The following is a 17,569-nucleotide window of genomic DNA, read 5'->3' on the forward strand; positions in this document are numbered from 1 at the left end:
CTTAGGGGACAGTGGGGGCTGGGCCTGGGTGGCCCCACAGCCCCGCCTCTGTCTATCTTTGGGAATTTATTATCATGGGCACAACCAGCCGGCAGTTCATTGCTTGCCAGGAGCCAAGAGCTCCTCTGACCACTCTGATTCTCCCTTCCAACCCAATCACCTTGAGCTAACCTAGGATTCCTGACCTCTGACCCCACCTTCCCTGCCCCAAGGGGCTGGGGAGAAGCTCTGCTGCTGCACGTGTGGGGGCCCGCTGACGCAGAGACTGTGTGGGGCTCAGTCCCAGCTCGCCATGCCTCAGAGGCGGCGGCTGCAGGATGAACTGGCAGCCTTCTTCTTCGAGTACGACACCCCCCGAATGGTGCTGGTGCGCAACAAGAAGGTTGGCGTCATCTTCCGGTTGATCCAGCTGGTGGTTCTGGCCTATGTGGTTGGGTGAGTCCTTCCCCCCGCTTCCCGATACCCCCACACCACCCTTGTGCACCAGCCCCCAACTTGGACCAGTCCCCCAAGCTCCAGGATACCATGAGGGTCCCCCTTTCTCTCCATGTGCTGGAGATGCTCCTGACCAGCACTGTGCTGCTCAGATGAGCAGGTACCACCTGCTCCAGGTGTGTGGTGACAGAGGCAATGCCAGGTCCCCAGGAACTGAGTCCAGTGAATCATTTCTTCAAGTGATGAGTGGTGTTTACCACGCTCCTTCTATCTCTGTTTTTCCATGAACTCACACTGCTGAGCTGAAAGCCATACCTATGGGCAGGCCAGAGGACAAGCTCTCTTTTAACCTTCTTGGCCTGAGTCAGGGATGCCCTGGGGTACTTGAGACTAAACACCTGGCCTCAAAGGCAACTTGGTAAGAGCAGGGACACCAAATCCTTCTGGCCAGCGCTGCACAGATCCCTGTGTGTCACGGAGAAGCAGGGGTCTTCCTGGGCCATCAGGCTGTCCTAGGACTAATGCCTGGAGGCCATTGTCTTGGAAGCCCAGGCAGGTCTGTCCTTGTGTCACCAGGGTGCCTGTGTGTTCTTCCTAGAGCTCCAAGTCCAAGGCACACTATAACCAGTGATGTGGTTTCTGGGTGTGTCCCCGGGGCTGTCTGCATGTGTCCTCTGTCAGGAGTGTATGGGTAAGCTGGGTGCTGGTGGCTCACACCTGTAATCCTAACTACTCCAGAGGCTGATGTCTGAGGATCGTGGTTTTAAGGTAGCCTAAACTGAGAACAAGCAAAACACTAGAAGAGGGGGTGTGGCTCAAGTGGTAGAGCAGCCGCACTGAGTAGAGAAAAGCTAAGGGAGACTGCCTTGGCCTTGGCCTCAAGCCCCAACACCAGCACTGAAAAAGAATAGCAATCCAGTGTCTCGTGTGTGTCTCCTGCATGTGGTGCACCATGTAGCCCTGCGGAGGGCTCCTGGAGCCTTGGGGGACGGGGTGTGAGTGAGTCCCTACTGGGGACCACGGGGCACCTGACAATTCTGCCCCTCTGCTCTCCATGCTCCCATTTTTGCCATGATTCCAACTAGGGCTACTGAATGGAGCCCAAAGTGGACTGGCCAGGGGCCCAACAGTGAACACAGGCTCCTAGTTCCCCTCCTCAGAAGCCCGGTCTCTCAAGCAGCCTCCCCTCTTCCCAACCTGCCCAGCAAGTTGGCAAGCCAGGTAAGCTAAGGCCAGGACTCCTCGCCTGTCTTTTGGCCTTTGCTTTCCTGTGTTCATAAAGCAAGGAGAGCCTGGAATGAAGTATACCAAACACTAAATTCATAAACCAATTTGAAGGGTTGGGAGGTGGTGTGGCTCAAATGATAGAGTACCTGTCAAGTGAGCACAAAGCCTTCAGCTCAAACCCTGGTACTAATATTATGAGAGAGAGAGAGAGAGAGAGAGAGAGAGAGAGAGAGAGAGAGAGAGAGAGAGAGAGAGAGAAAAGAAGAAGAAGAAGAAGAAGAAGAAGAAGAAGAAGAAGAAGAAGAAGAAGAAGAAGAAGAAGAAGAAGGAAGGGTGGATGGATGGAAAGAAGGAAAGAAGGAAAGAAAGAGAAAAGGAAAGAAAAAAGGAAGAAAGGAAGGGAGAGAGAGGAAAAAGAGAGAGAAAAAAAAGGAAAGAAAGACAGACACCTGGGATGTTGTTTTAATTTGAAGGAAACTGAGTTCCGAAGAGGCGCAGTGTGACACAGATTGTATCACAAGTCAGTAGCAAAGCTTAACACTGACACCCCTCTGTTCTGCCTTTTCTTTTGGCAATGCTGGGGTTTGAACTTAGGCTCTTGTGCTTGCTAGGCTGGTAGTCTGCCACTTGAGTTACTCATCCAGTCCTGCTTTTATTATTTTCTGGTTTTTTTTCACGACACAATCTCTCAGATATTTCTGCCTAGACTGGCCTTGAATAATTCCACCCTCAGTCTCCTGAGTTGCTAGGATTACAGCCTAGGACACCAGCACCTGGCTGCTTTTGCCTTCTTTCTCACCATCATGGGATTCTGGGCACTTCCTAGTGGGCAGCAATGGCACAGGAGGGATCTAGATGTCCACCCTTGGCTTCCTTTCAGATGCCCCCAGGAGGAGAATTAATCCTTTACCCGCAGGCTGGCAGTCACTTGGAAAGCCAAGTAGGGTGCTGCCCGTGCCCTGGCAGGAGGGCTCCCTAGGCTGCTTCCAGCATCGTGGCTGAGAGCGGCACCAAGGCCCTCGTGTCGAGTTGTCAGAGCAGAAGGGGAAGCTTGGGGAAGCACGGAACCCATCCCTGCTAAGGGTGCGTCCCAGCTGCCCTTCAGCCTGAGCTGGACCTCAGGGACCTCAGGTCCTTTCCAGGGCCCGAGGCTCCCCACCCCCTCTTCCCTCTTTGTTCTCGACAGTCTGTCTCCCCGAGGCCCCGGGCTAAGGAGAGGCGAACCAAGATCTGAACCCGTTTCATAATTCCAAAGAAGTCTTTGAGATCCTGGAAAGGAAGTGAACTCAGAGAGGGTCACAGAAACAGCCAAGGCACACAGCCGAGTTGAAAAGGCGGAGTCTCTTGATGCTCCTGCCCAGGCTTCAGTGCCCATGATGATTGGAGCTAATGTTATCTCTGTCGCCCTCACCTGGCAAATCCTGGGTACTGCATTGGCAGGTAGAAGCCCCCAGCTGCAGATTGAGCCAGAAGAGACTGGTTTCCCAGGCCGGAGGGAAGGGGGTGGAAGGGGAATTTTGCTCTTTCCTGAGGACTGATGGGCTTTGCTCTGGAGCTTCCTTTTCCTCGATATCTATCTGAATGTCCAGTCCCATGAGTGTGGCAGAGCAGGCAGAGAGGACAGAGAGCTACAGTTTCCAGTCCCCAGATGGGGGATGCAGACAGAGTGGAATGGAGGGAAGGCTTCAGTTCAGATGAAGGAAGCCTTCTATCGGCTTAGGAAAGCAGAGAGAGAAAGACAGAGAGACAGAAAGGCTGAGGTGCCAAGAACTAGGATGGGTTCTGAGAAGGGAAACTGAGGCTGTGATCTCTATCAGCCACACTCCTCCTGTGGTAAGTGGAGGAAGTGAGAGGTGCTGGAGGCTGGTTTCTTTTGACTTCCTCTGGGAGGTGGCTGACTGTCACTGGAGATGTGTGAATAATGAACTATCACTGTGACCAAGTGAGCTTATGATATAGGTTTGTGCTGGGCCATGCTTCTGCCTTTGGGGCTCTGGTTAGGGGAAGAGATTGACAGCCTGGCTCCCCAAAGGTGTGGGTCAAGAACCTGATATGATGAGTGCTGTTTCTTAGGGACAGGGCTAGGGAAGTAACATTGTGGTAGAATCAGTCATGGCAAAAGCTGCCACTTGGGGAGGGGACTAGGGAGGTGACACTGTGGTAGAATCAGCCATGGCAAAAGCTGCCTCTTAGGGAGGGGACTAGGGAGGTGACACTGTGGTAAAGCCAGCCATGGCAAAAGCCTATGGCCCATAGCATGCTGAGGTCTCTGGACAATAGTCATCACTTGTCCTTGGCACTCATATGCAGAGCTCTGGAAATCATATTCAGAAATCGCTAGGGAATGTGGCTTAGGGGTAGAGTGTTTGCCTAAAATGCATGAAGCCCTGGGTTCCATTCCTCAGTACCATATGCACAGAAAAAGCCAGAAGTGGTGCTGTGGCTCAAGTTGGTAGGATGCTAGCCTTGAGCCCAGAGAGGCTCAAGGACAGTGCCGAGGCCTTGAGTTCAAGCCCCAGGACTGGCAATAAAGGAAAAAAATCGCTAAGTGGTCCTGGAATTCAATGATCGGGGTATCAGTTACTGCTGGAAGAAATACGTGCAGGGGCAGCTTCAGCAGATCTTCTTTATTCTGAGCATTGTGCCGCGGGAGCTGGTGGGACGCAGGTGAGCAGAGGGGCAGGGAAGAGCTGAGGATGCATTAGCCAGAGCTCCTTTGGCTTCCAGGACAAAGGACAAACCAAGCTGAATTTCAAAGGCCAACATTGGGTATGGACTCGGGCTTCAGGTCCGGCTGGGTCTCCAAGACTAAGGTACTGGGAGGCAAGCTCTGTAGAGATGTGAAGACTGAGTTTTGGCCCAGTTTGGGCTCCTAAGTGAAACAGCTCAGGATCCCTCTCCTCTTCTCAGCTCTGCTTTGCTTTTTAGAGGCAGTGTTCTCAGGCCTGTTTCCCATCCTTGTAGTGGCATTGTGGCCACCAACAGGCTGATGCCCTAGCTTTCCCAGCCCTGAGAACCAAGAGTACCTCCCTCCTCCGGAGTTCCAGCAAAAGCCTCAGGTCTAACTCATACTGGCTAGGGTTGGGCTGTGTATCCACCCCAGAACCAATCACTGTGGCCAAGGAAACGGAACACTCCACTTCGAGGAGTGTGGCTGAACACCCGGCTGGTCCAAACCTTCCTTTTGGAGAGCAAGGGGACAGGAAGAGCTAGTTCTGTAGGAGAAGGGTTCTGGTTGGCTCTGCTGAATTTTTGTTTGTCTAGTAGTTAGTACTTGCATAGAGCCTTATTTCTCATTCTATAATATCCACTTATTTATTTCTCTATTTTTTGGTCTTTTTTGTGTGTGGTACTGGGGATCAAACCCAAGACACTGAACTTGCTAGGCAGGCACTTTGCCACTGAGCTACATCTCAGCCTTCTCTATTGTTTTCTTTTTTAAAATATTGGTACTGGGGCTGGAGCTCAGGACCGTGCACATGCTAAGCACACTTCCTATCACTGAGCTATAATTCTAGCCTTCATTTATTTATTTATTTATTTGCCAGGGCTTCATGTATACGAGGCGAACACTCTTGCCACTAGGCCATATTCCCAGCCCCACAGCGCCACTTCTGGCCTTTTCTGTTTATGTGGTGCTGAGGAATCGAACCCAGGGCTTTGTGTATGCTAGGCAAGCACTCTACCACTAAGCCACATTCTCAGCCCCCTTTTTATTTTTGTTTTTACCATTAAAAAAAAAAACCCACAGGGCTGGGAATATGGCCTAGTGGCAAGAGTGTTCGCCTCGTATACATGAAGCCCTGGGTTCAATTCCCCAGCACCACATATACAGAAAATGGCCAGAAGTGGCACTGTGGCTCAAGTGGCAGAGTGCTAGCCTTGAGCAAAAAAAAAAAAAGAAGCCAGGGACAGTGCTCAGGCCCTGAGTTCAAGGCCCAGGACTGGCCAAAAAAAAAAAAAAACAAAACCCCACAATTCTGGCTTGTCATAGCAGTAGGTGTCTATAGTCCCAACATTCAAGAGACTGAAGCAGGAAAACTGCAAGTTCGACACCAACCTGGCCTATACAGTGAGACCTTGTTTCAAAAAAGAAGCAGAGCTACACACCTGTGATCCCAGCTTCGCAGGAGGCTGAGGTCTGAGGATCGCAGTTTGAAGCCAGCCCAGGCAGCAAAGTCCCTGAGATGCTTAGTTCCAATTAACCACCAGAAAACTGAAAGTGGTGCTATGGCTTAAAGTGGAGTTCTAACCTTGAGCAAAAGAGTTCAAAGACAGCACCTAGGACCCTAGTTCAAGCCGCACAACTGACAAAGATAAAAAAGGTAAGAAAAAGAAGAAGTAGAGCTGTTCCCTAAACCTAGCCACAACATACTGAGCTCCTCTTTCCCAGGGGACCATTGGAGAAGAGAGACCATGACAAGTAGAAAGATTAGGAAGAAATAGAAATGTGACACAGTGGTAGAGGTTCTATGTTCAATCCTCAATATCATCAAAAAAAAATGTTATCCAGGCACCAGTGGCTCACACCTATAATCCTAGCTACTCAGGAGGCAGAGATCTCAGGGTTTGAAACCAGTGCAGATAGGAAAGTCCATGAGACTCTTTTGTCAGTCGTGGGCCTATGAACTTTGGGCCTGGGTGCTGTCCCTGAGCTCTTCAGCTCAAGGTTAGTGCCCTACCACTTGAGCCAAAGCCCCACTTCCAGTTTTCTGGTGGTTAATTGGGAATAAGAATCTCACGAACATTCCTGCCCGGAGTGGCTTTGAACTGTGATCCTCAGCTCTCAGCCTCTTGAGTAGTTAGGAGGACAAGTGTGTGCCACCAGTGCCCAGCTAATCCATGAGACTCTTATCTCCAATTAATCACCAAAAACTATAAGTGAAGTAGAGCTGTGGCTCAAGTGGTAGAGTCCTAGCCTTTAGGAAGGAAAGAAAGGAAAACAAAACAAAAACCCAGGAACTGCGTTCAAGCCCTGAGTTCAAGCCCCAGAGCTGGCACACAAAAAATAAAAATGGCCTCTGCGCTGAACATGTACTAAGAAAAATGGAGGGGTGGGGAGGAAGAAGAAAAGGGGGAGGGGAGGAGGAAGGGAATAAGATTGTTTCTTTGTGGGGAGGAGCTCCCTAAGTCGCCCAAGTCCTTGACCTCTGAGCCCCTTCATGGCCCTCCTGGGGATGGCTGGCCAGGTCAAGGCAAGGCTTTGGAGTGACAGATTTGGTGCTGTAATTATACTATTATTACCAGACTGAGATTACTAATGCTAGATCTGACTTTTCCCTCTGACCTCCAAACTAGCAGCCTGAAGGCAGTCACAGCCCAGAAATATTGTTTTGGTCCCAGTGCACAGTCTGTGTGTGTTGGAGGTGGGGCAGTGCTGCTTGGTGTTGGGGGGCAGGGAACGTTCCCGGGAGACACACTGGTGCAGTGCTGCTTGGTGGACAAGGACTCACCCACTGCTTGACCTCTGAGATTGGGCAGGATGGGGGCAGTCTGTCATGCATCACATTTTCCATCTATGGTGTGATGTATTGGTATTGAGAAGAAAAAAAAATTGCCAGGGATGTCAGGAAGCTCAACTGGTTGTCCTGCAGCAGAGTTCTGAATATGGGCAGCTCTCCCTCCTATAAAGAAGTGGAGCAGGGGGCAGAAGCCTGCTTGCCAGTGGAAAGATGCCTGGGGCTGGGGGTGGGCATGCCCCTCTCTAACCAGGTTTCAACCCTGCAGCAGAATCAGAACTAACGTGTCTATATAGCCTATGTTCTGTGCCAGTCTCCACAGAGTGTTTTTTAGGCATTAACTTGTTTAACATAAGTGCGTGTGCACACACACGTGCGTGAGCCCATGCACCAATCCTGGCACTTAAACTCAGTGCCTGGGGACTGTCCCTGAGCTTTTTTGCTCAAGGCTAGCACTCTACCACTTGAGCCACAGCCCTATTTCTGGCTTCTTTTAGTGAATAAGAGTCTCAGGGACTTTCCTGCCTAGTCTGGCTTCAAACTCCGATCCTTAGATCTCAGCCTCCTGAGTAGCTAGGATTACAGGCTTGAGACACTGGTTCCTGGCTAAGAATTTTTAAATTCTTGTTTTATAGATGAGAAAGTAAGGGACAGAGGGACCAAATAACTCACCATAAATCACACAGCCAGGGAGAGATGGCACTAGGATTCAAAACCAGGTTATTAGATATTAGTGTTCAGAGTCAGAGCCTCATGCTCTGCTGCCTCAGGGGAAGGAGCAAAGAAAAGGAAGAAAAGTAGATGTGTGGCTCCAAAATATGTGGTACATATACACAATGGAATTTTACTCATCATTAGAAAGGATAAGCTCATGTTATTTGCAGGGAGATGGATGGACCTAGAACAAATCGCATTAAGTGAGGTAAGCATGTTTTGTTTTTGTTTTTTCCAAATGTGGAAGCTAGATCTATCATATAATGGGACATGATAGGTTATTTTTGTTTGTTTATTTGCCAGTGCTGGGGCTTGAATTCAGGGCCTGGGTACTATCCCTGAGGTGGTTTTTTGTTGTTGTTGTTGTTTTGTGGGTTTTTTGGGGCCAGTCCTGGGCCTTGGACTCAGGGCCTGAGCACTGTCCCTGGCTTCTTCCCGCTCAAGGCTAGCACTCTGCCACCTGAGCCACAGCGCCTCTTCTGGCCGTTTTCCATATATGTGGTGCTGGGGAATCCGAACCGAGAGCTTCATGTTAGGAGGCAAGCACTCTTGCCACTAGGCCATATTCCCAGCCCCTGAGGTGTTTTTTTGTTTTTTGTTTGTTTTTTTTTTGGTGTTTTTCTTTTTTGCTCAAGGCTAGCACTCTACCACTTGAGGCACAGCACCACTTCTGGCTTTTTCTGTTTACGTGGTGCTGGGGAATTGAACCCAGGGCTTCATGCCTGCTAGGCAAGCACTCTACCACTGAGCCACATTTCCAGCCTGACATGATAGGTTATACAGGACTCTGGCATTCACACAGTCATCCCAAAGGAGGCTACCAGTAGGGCAGGAACCTAAAGCCGTAACTGCCCTGAACATTTACAACAGTTTTATCAAAATGAATTCCAGGAAATGGAAACCTGGGTTATTTATGTTGTTGGTGGTGGTGGTAATGATGGTGGTGCTGTTTTCTTTTTCTTTGGGGGCATTTTTTGGGGGGAATCAAAGAGAAGTACAGAAGGGGTGGGAGGGAGAGTGAACAAATGCATTCATGGTATTCAGTATGCATTATGTGGAAAATGAACTCTGCAACTTGTGGGCAGGGATGGGAGGGGGAAACTAGGGGAAAGCAAAGGAACAAGTGGTGTTGTCCAAAACAGAAATGTAAGTATTGCCTGAATTATGAAGTTGTAACTGCTCTATGCACACCTTAATAACAACAATAAAATTATATTTTAAAAAGGAAGGAAGGGAGAGGGGCTGGGAATGTGACTTAGTGGTAGAGTGCTTGCCTGGCATGCATGAAGCCCTGGGTTTGATTCCCCAGTACCACATAAACAGAAAAAGCCAGAAGTGGCGCTGTGGCTCAAGTGGTAGAGTGCTAGCCTTGAGCAAAAAAAGAATCTCAGGGACAGTGCCCAGGCTCTGAGTTCATGCCTCAGGACTGGCAAGAAAATAAATAAAAAAAAATAAAAAAGGAAAGGAGGGAGGGAGGGAGGGAAGGAGGAAGGGAAGGAGACTTTGGCAAGAGGACTGGAGCCCAAGAGGCAGCACTGCAGGTCCCAGAAGCCCCTGCTGTTGGGACAGCATCTGGCAGGTAGGTGACTTTCAGTAGGGATGTCTCATCCCTGGAATTAGCGTCCACACAGGGCAAAGAAGGTGCAATTCTAGGCCTGGGCCAGCAGGGGGAAGGCCTGGTGTACTGTCTCCAATCAAACCTCTCACTCCTGGGCCTGGGAAGCAGAGAACACCCTTGAAGCTGGTGGTGATGATGGGGGAAGGCCATGACACATGCAGTGGGTCCCCGAAAGGGCAGAAGCCGTGGCCTGCCAGTTCCTGCCCAGACCCATAATTCTCCACAGGTGGGTGTTTGTCTTCGAGAAGGGCTACCAGACCTCAAGTGGCCTCATTAGCAGTGTGTCCGTGAAGCTTAAGGGCCTGGCAGTGACCCAGCTCCAGGGCCTGGGTCCCCAGGTCTGGGATGTGGCTGACTACGTCTTCCCAGCACAGGTGAGCTGACTGAGGGGTGGGCCTTCTCCCCACAGCCCTGGCTCCAGACTGGGAGGTCTCTGTTCTACCTCCTGTGGCTCTTTGGTCCTCGGTTTCCTTGGGAATCTGGTGCTATCATGCTATGTAACATAATGGGGCATGGAGCCTGCTGGGTGTCAGGAGGGCACCTGAAGCCTGTTGGGTAGTGTGCCGCCGTCCCAGCTTCCCCTGCCCCTCATTCCAGGGGGACAACTCCTTTGTGGTCATGACCAACTTCATTGTGACTCCCCAGCAGGCTCAAGGCTACTGCGCAGAGGTGAGGATGCTGGCCCTGCCTGGACCACTGGGGAAATAACAGGAAAGAGGGGGCCTGGGGGCATTGCAGGTGCAACAAGACAGCTTCTGCAGGGGTCCATGATAGAACGCTGAGCAGAGAACCACAAAATAACCATCAGCCATGGGTAGTGCTGAGACTTTTCCTGGCTCCGTGCTAGATAGGAGGCTGCATCTCAGTCCTCCTTCCCCCCACCTTCCTATGTGGGCATCATCGTGGTGCTGTGGGGACTAGGGACCAGCAGTCTGGGAGGGCACACTGGACAGACTTGAGACTGCCTCATGCCCTCCCTGGGGCCACATGGGTGGAAGGGCTTGGGGCCAGTACCTCTCCTCCCCCAGAATCCAGAAGGAGGCGTGTGCAAGGATGACAGCAACTGCACCCCTGGGAAGGCAGAAAGGAAGGCCCAAGGTAAGGTCAGCGTCCTCCTGGCACCAGTCTCCATGCCAGCAGGCCACACTCTGCCTCTCTCCATGCCAGGCTGTCTTTCACCAGGGCGTCTATCCCGTCTCTCCCTCCTACCATCCTGGATTTGCAAGCCAGCCCAGACCTTGATGTGTTTTCTTTCTCAGCTCTGTGTCCTTGTGGTCCCAGCATAGGACCTCCCATGTCCTGTAGGAGTACCTGGGAGGCCTGTGGTCTGGGTCCCCATCTTGGGGTGGGAACCCAGAGGCTACTCCTTTCCCACAGGCATCCGCACAGGCAAGTGTGTGGCCTTCAACGACACTGTGAGGACTTGTGAGATCTTTGGCTGGTGCCCTGTAGAGGTGGACGACAAGGTCCCACGGTAACTAACGCCTGTTCTTTCTGTGGGGATGGGGTCCCCAGATGGCACAGAGACATCTGGATATGGAAAGGTCCTGAGCTTGCTTCTCCCCACCCTACGCACACCCTACTGAGTGACCTAGGCCAGAGAGTCCCCTGGCTGAAGTCCTGTGAGGCCGCACAGCTTTGTGGTTGCAGAGCCCCAGGCCATTCCATGCCTGGCACTGTGGAGCACATGGGCACCCCTGGGGAGGGGTGGTGAGCAAGTGTGGTTCTCCCTCAGCCCTGCCCTTCTCCGAGAGGCCGAGAACTTCACCCTCTTCATCAAGAACAGCATCAGCTTTCCACGCTTCAAGGTCAACAGGTTTGTGGAGAAATGCTGGGAAGCATTTGGGCTGCTCTTGGACACTCCAGCTGCTCCCAACTCTTGCCATCTCCCTCATTCCTGCTGCTCTCGCTCTGTGGGCAGAAGCCTGGGTTGCACCCTGGGGATGGGCCGCTCACAGATCATTCTGGAGCTGGGGAGAGTCCTCAAGCACTGTGGGAGACAGCAGGTGCCGTTTAAGCTGACACGTGGCTGTAGTCAATACCCTCTGCCCCAACAGGCGCAACCTGGTGGAAGAGGTCAATGTCACCTACATGAAGCGCTGCCTGCACCACAAGACCCTGCACCCTCTGTGCCCTGTCTTCAGCCTCGGCTACCTGGTTCAGGAATCTGGCCAGAACTTCAGCATCCTGGCTGTGAAGGTATAAGGGCAGCAGTAGGCATGGAGAGCACTGGTCTAGGATCCCAGGAAGGCCTGTGAGGCCTGGTTCATCCTCCCTGGGTTCCCTGGTGCAAGCCTAGTGTGTGCATGCATCTAGCCCTGATGGCCTGCATCCTCACAGGGTGTGGCTGGATCTGGCACAGAGGAGGTGCCCAGAATGAATAGCTGTGAGCAGATACTGTCACCTGCATGTTTGTTGATGTCCTGCTCCTGTGACTGATTGATTGATTAATCAATTGATGAGTGAATGCTGCTAAGCAGGGAGCCCAGAGCCTGATACGTGGTAGGCAAATGCTCTACCACTGAGCCACACCCTCAGCTCAAGTACCATGCCATTTAAAGAAATATTAGAAAGGCCAGGTACTTGGCTTGCATCTGTAATCCTAGCTTCTTAGGAGGCTGAGATCTAAGGATTGTGGTTTGAAACCAACCTGGGCAGGACAGTCTATTAGACTCTTATCTCCAGTTAACCAACAGAAAACCAGAAATGGAGGTGTGGCTGAAGTGGTAGGGTACTAGCCTTCAGCAAAAAAGCTAAGGGACAGCACCCAAGCCCTGAATTGAAGCCCCAGTACCACATGCGCACACACACACACACACGCACACACACTCTCTATAAGATATAAGCAGCTTGAATTCCACAGCTTGGGAAACCCTGTGCCTCGAGGCTGCCATAGTCACCTATTTTTTAATTTATTTTTTTTCCAGTCCTGGGGCTTGAACTCAGAGCCTGAGCACTGAACACTTCTTTTTGCTCAAGGCTAGCTAACTCTGCCACTTGAGCCACAGCGCCACTTCCGGTCTTTTCTATATATGTGGTGCTGAGGAATTGAACCTAGGTTGTCATGTATACGAGGTGAGCACTTTACCTCTAGGCCATATTCCCAGGCCCCATAGTCGCCTACTCTCTGAGAGAAGCATGTCCTTACAGTTTGCACAGACCTAGTGGCCCAGGTTCAAATCCCAGCTCTGTCCCTCCACAAGTAAGGTGACCTCAGGTGAACTGTGATCTTCGGTGTGTCCTTACCTTCAGTGAGGACAATAACATGGCTGACCTCATGGTGTCCCCAGGATCACATGCCATGTCACCAGTGGGTGGGAGTCCTGTGCTCACACAGCTGTCCTTAGGTTTCTTCTACAATTGCCTGGTCAAGGATGGAAATCATTCTCTTTTCTATGTGTGACCAACAAACCCCATTTATGACATGCTTGCCAACACCAGAGGCTAGCAAACCTTTTCTTTCAAGAGCCAAATACAAGGGACTGGGAATGTGGCTTAGTGGTAGAGTGCTCACCTAGATTGCATGAAGCCCTAGGTTCGATTCCTCAATACCACATAAACAGAAAAAGCCAGAAGTGGTGCTATGGCTCAAGTGGTAGAGCACTAGGCCAAACAAGAGCCTATAAGGCCCTGAGTTCCAACTGGTACCACACACACACACACACACACACACACACACACACACACACACACACACAATTTCAACAGACAAATAGTAAATGCTGTCAGCTTTGCAGGCCTCAGTGTCCATACTAGGGGCCTAGGCTAGCTGGGAGAAGCAGCCTAGTGTGTTAGCCATGGGCGTAGCCAGCAAGGCTGTGCTGACCTCTGAAGGGAGTTTCCTTTCCTAACACACACAAACTGAAACCCAAGTTAGATCTTCCTGCTCCTAAAACTCCCCCTGCCATCTCCCACCTGGACTGTCTCCATTCTTGCCTCCCCACATTGCTCAGCTCCCCCACTCCTCTATCCACCTCCTGTTTGCCTCTTTGCTCAGCCCCCTCCACCCCAGCTATCCAGTTCCCTGCCTTGCCCAACAGAGCTCCATTTTCACGGATTCTTTCTAAAGGAGCTAAGGGTCAGTAGTCAATTCCCCAGACAGCCCCATCTGCCTGAACCTCAGAGTCTTGAAGCGAGATGAGTTAATAATCACATTAGCCAGGGGCTAGCGGTATACACATGGTCCTAGCCACTTAGGAGGGTTTGTTTGTTTTTGTTTTTTTAGCCAGTCCTGGGCCTTGGACTCAGGGCCTGAGCACTGTCCCTGGCTTCTTCCCGCTCAAGGCTAGCACTCTGCCACTTGAGCCACAGCGCCGCTTCTGGCCGTTTTCTGTATATGTGGTGCTGGGGAATCGAACCTAGGGCCTCGTGTATCCGAGGCAGGCACTCTTGCCACTAGGCTATATCCCCAGCCCTTAGGAGGGTGAGATCTGGAGACTGAGGCAGAAAAGTCAGTGACGCTCTATCTCCAAAAGAACCAGCAAAAAGGCTGGAGGCATGGCTCAAGTAGTAGAGCAACAGCCAGAACGAAAGTAGAGTGAAGGTGAGCACCAGAGTTCAAACCCAGTACTGCCAAAAACCCCAACAAATTATACAATTCAATACCCAATACTGAAAAAAAAGAAGATAAAATAAATAAACAATTCCACAAAATAAGTATGGTAAGCTAGGAGTGATGGTGCATTTCTGTAATCTCAACATTTTGGAAGCTGAGGCAGGATGAATGAGAGTTTGAGGCCAGTCTGGACTACATAGAGAGACCTTTGTTTCAAAAATCAAATTAAGGCTGGGAATTTGGCCTAGTGGCAAGAGTGCTTGTCTCAAAAATCAAATTAATTAATAATAAACAAATAAGCAAACATATGATTGCAAAGTGGCATGTTCCGTAAACAAAAACATAAGGCCCAACATAGAATAACAAGAGACAGATTTTATAGTGGATTGCTAGTCAGGGAAGCTCTTTCTGACAAAATCACAAAAGGATGAGAAGGTTTCCTCCAGCCTGTAGAGGAATAACACGTACAAAGATCCTGAGGTAGGAGGAAATTGCTGTATTCTAGCAATTGTCAGAAAGGTGCAGTATGGAATGTGATGAGCAGGGGATGAGGCCAGAGCAAGTGACAGCCCCCCCCTACCCCCCCGCCAAAAAAAAGCAGAACCTTGGTGTCTTCTCTGAAGAAAAGAAGAAAATCTCCCTGGAGAGTGTGGCACCACAATTATTTGCTTTGTTTTGTTTTTGCTGGATCCGGACTTAAATTCAGGACACGATGCTTGCTCAGCTGGTGCTTTACCACTTGTCTCACATCTCCAAATTGGATTTTTGTTGTTTATGTTGGTTATGGGGCATAAACTCAGGGCCTAGGCACTGTTCCTGAGCTTTATTTTCTCAAGGCTAGCACTCTACAACTTTGAGCCACACTGCAACTTGTGGCTTTTTCTGAGTAGTTTATTGGAGATGAGTCTCATGTACCTTTCTGTCCAGGTTGGCTTTGAACTGCAATCCTCCGATCTCAGCCTCCTGAGTAGCTAGGATTACAGGTGCGAGCCACAGGTACTCTGCTAGACAGGAGTTTCTCAATCCTGAGTTCCTAGGTCTTAGACACTCATGTCCCCGGCAGGGCGGGGTGGTTGGCATCACCATCGACTGGAACTGTGACCTGGACTGGCATGTGCGACACTGCAAACCTGTCTATGAGTTCCACGGGCTATACGGGGACAAAGACTTGTCTCCAGGCTTCAATTTCAGGTGCTTGCTAGCCCCGCCCCCCCCCACTACCATTCCTCTTTGGGGATCCTGCTGGCTTCTCTACCCCCAGAAACTTGTGGGACTGAGCAAGTATCTCTGGAAGGGACTAGAACACCCTGGATAGCTCCCATTCTGTGTGGGTGGCCAAGGGGGAGCCTGAATTGGAGGCCTGAGTTCTCCTACCCCTGGGTCTCTGTCTCCTCAAGGCCCACCTGGCCAGGACAGGCTGGGGACATCACTGGGAGCAGGAGCTGGGGCCGAGGCAGTGTGGAGGCCAGGGATCTACTCCCTGACTGAGAAGGGTTCATGAGCCCCTGCTGCTCACCTGAGGAGGTCTCCATCACCTTCTCCTCTACCTTCCCCAAGGTTTGCTAGGTACTTCATGCAGAACGGGACCACCCGCCGTCACCTCTTCAAGGTGTTTGGGATTCGCTTTGACATCTTGGTGGATGGCAAGGCAAGTGTTTGGTGGGAGGAGGGGCTGTACCATGTTCCTGTCTTTAGATGTCTGTAGTAGTGGATGACGGGAGGGTTGAGAGCCTGGAGTCTGTCCAACAGGTCTGGCTGCTAATGGCAGGCGGGCCTGGCAATGTGCAGGGCCAGGCTTTTCAGCCAGTGGTGACTGCCCTGCCCAGGTCTAAACTCAGATGCGCTCATAGGCATCTGGTTTCTGTGACAAGTCAGAGTCCTAGGCAACAGGGGGACAGTTCAGAGTCAACAGGGGGTGTTCTGGGGAAGGCCCCATCCTAGGTCTGTTAACTCCGCCTTCCCTTGGCTACCCCCAGGCTGGCAAATTTAACATCATCCCCACCATGACCACCATTGGCTCCGGGATAGGCATCTTTGGGGTGGTAAGTGGGGCCCATGGCTGTGGTGCTGCAGTCAGCCTCTCCTCATCCACACTCAGCAGCAGCAGCAAGCTCCTCACTCTAAAACACAACTGTACCAGTTCAGCTGCCCACCCCACCACCCCAAAGCCACAGTATATTTGGAACAGAAGCTCTGACCCAGGACGGGAGAGAGGGGGCTGGGGCTGGCTGGGTCCCCGGCAGGCCTTGCAGTCCGTCCTCCCCTCTCCAGAAAGCTGAAGTACAGAGTCAAGGATTCTACCAAAGACACCAAGTTGATAGGGACTGCAGGGAGATCTAGAAGATTCCTTCCCCCGCTTCCAGATTCCCATGCCCCGTGCCCCCCTCTCCCATCCCATCCCCAGGCCACGGTCCTCTGTGACCTGCTGCTGCTCCACATCCTGCCCAAGAGGCACTACTACAAGCAGAAGAAGTTCAAGTATGCGGAAGACATGGTGGCGGGAGAGGTGAGGGAATTTCCTGAGTGGGCCCTTCAGAACAGCAGGCCCCTGCGTCTGTGTTGGAAGCTTGGTGGGTACTTCCCCAGGGCTGACTACAGCCCCCACTGTGCACACAGGGTGAGCAGGACCCTGCAGCCACCAGCTCCACCCTGGGCCTGCAGGAGAACATGAGGACATCCTGACCTGCAACCCCTCATCCCAACTGCATGCAGCTCAAGGCTTCAGGCTGGGGCTGGTGTGTCCTGGCCAGGGTGCAGGGGTCTTCCCAGGGAGTCACCTGCCCCTCAGCAAAGAAGACACAAGTGTGCCCACAGCTCAGGGTAGACACCAGTTGAGACTGTGTAATTCAGGGCTCTGTCTCCAACTCCACTCCCCAAGGGAGCCCCATCCCAGTTTTGGCCACTGTGGGTACAGATCCAGCCGGGCAGGGTTACTCTCACACCTGCCCACCACCTTTGTGTATGTTTCCAGGGCTTTCATTATCATTATCTATCCCCTGCCTCAATTTCCTTCCATCTGGGCTCTCCAACACAGCAGCTACTAGCCACAGGTGGTGATTTAAAATCAGATTAAACTTCAGCTCAGTGACCTGCTATGGCTGGTGGCTGCCATATTGGGCAGCACAGGACATTTTTACCATTGCAGAAATCTCAGAGGGTCAGGTCTGCTTGAGCCCTGTTTCTGAGTGACTTCCTGGGGAGCATATCAGCAATGCCAGAGCCTGGGCCACCCCATACCTTCTCTACCAGAAGCTGAAGGAACAGCCATAGATAGACCTAGGTTTAAAAATGGCTGTCTTGAGCCAGGCTCTGGTGGTTCACAGCTGGCTAATCAGGAGGCTGAGATCTGAGAAGCATGGTTTGAAGCCAGCCTAGACAGGAAAATTCATGAAGCTCTTATCTCCAAAAAATTAGGTTTAGCTGTGGCTCAGGTGGTAGAGCACAATCCTTGAGCAAAACTAAAGTGCAGGGATAGCACCCAGGTCATGAGTTCCCTGGACTGACATACACAAAAACAAATCGTTCTTCTAAGGAAGTCTCAGCGGCTCATGCCTATCATTT

The 17,569-nt window shown here is 51.4% G+C and overlaps 1 protein-coding gene across 1 annotated transcript; it reads left to right on the forward strand.

Moving 5' to 3' along the window:
* Positions 1-97: 97 nt before the first annotated feature.
* P2rx1 (purinergic receptor P2X 1) lies at positions 98-17,350 on the forward strand. The gene is made up of 12 exons (XM_048365609.1): positions 98-435; positions 9,680-9,827; positions 10,051-10,122; positions 10,482-10,551; positions 10,831-10,927; positions 11,189-11,269; positions 11,511-11,652; positions 15,072-15,199; positions 15,566-15,656; positions 15,985-16,050; positions 16,413-16,514; positions 16,625-17,350. Exons 1-12 carry the CDS (start codon positions 293-295, stop codon positions 16,688-16,690), a joined length of 1,206 nt encoding a protein of 401 aa, XP_048221566.1. The 5' UTR covers positions 98-292; the 3' UTR covers positions 16,691-17,350.
* The last annotated feature ends 219 nt before the right edge of the window (positions 17,351-17,569 follow it).

The sequence above is a fragment of the Perognathus longimembris genome, chromosome 17, assembly GCF_023159225.1.
Source record: "Perognathus longimembris pacificus isolate PPM17 chromosome 17, ASM2315922v1, whole genome shotgun sequence".
Lineage (NCBI taxonomy): Eukaryota > Metazoa > Chordata > Mammalia > Rodentia > Heteromyidae > Perognathus > Perognathus longimembris.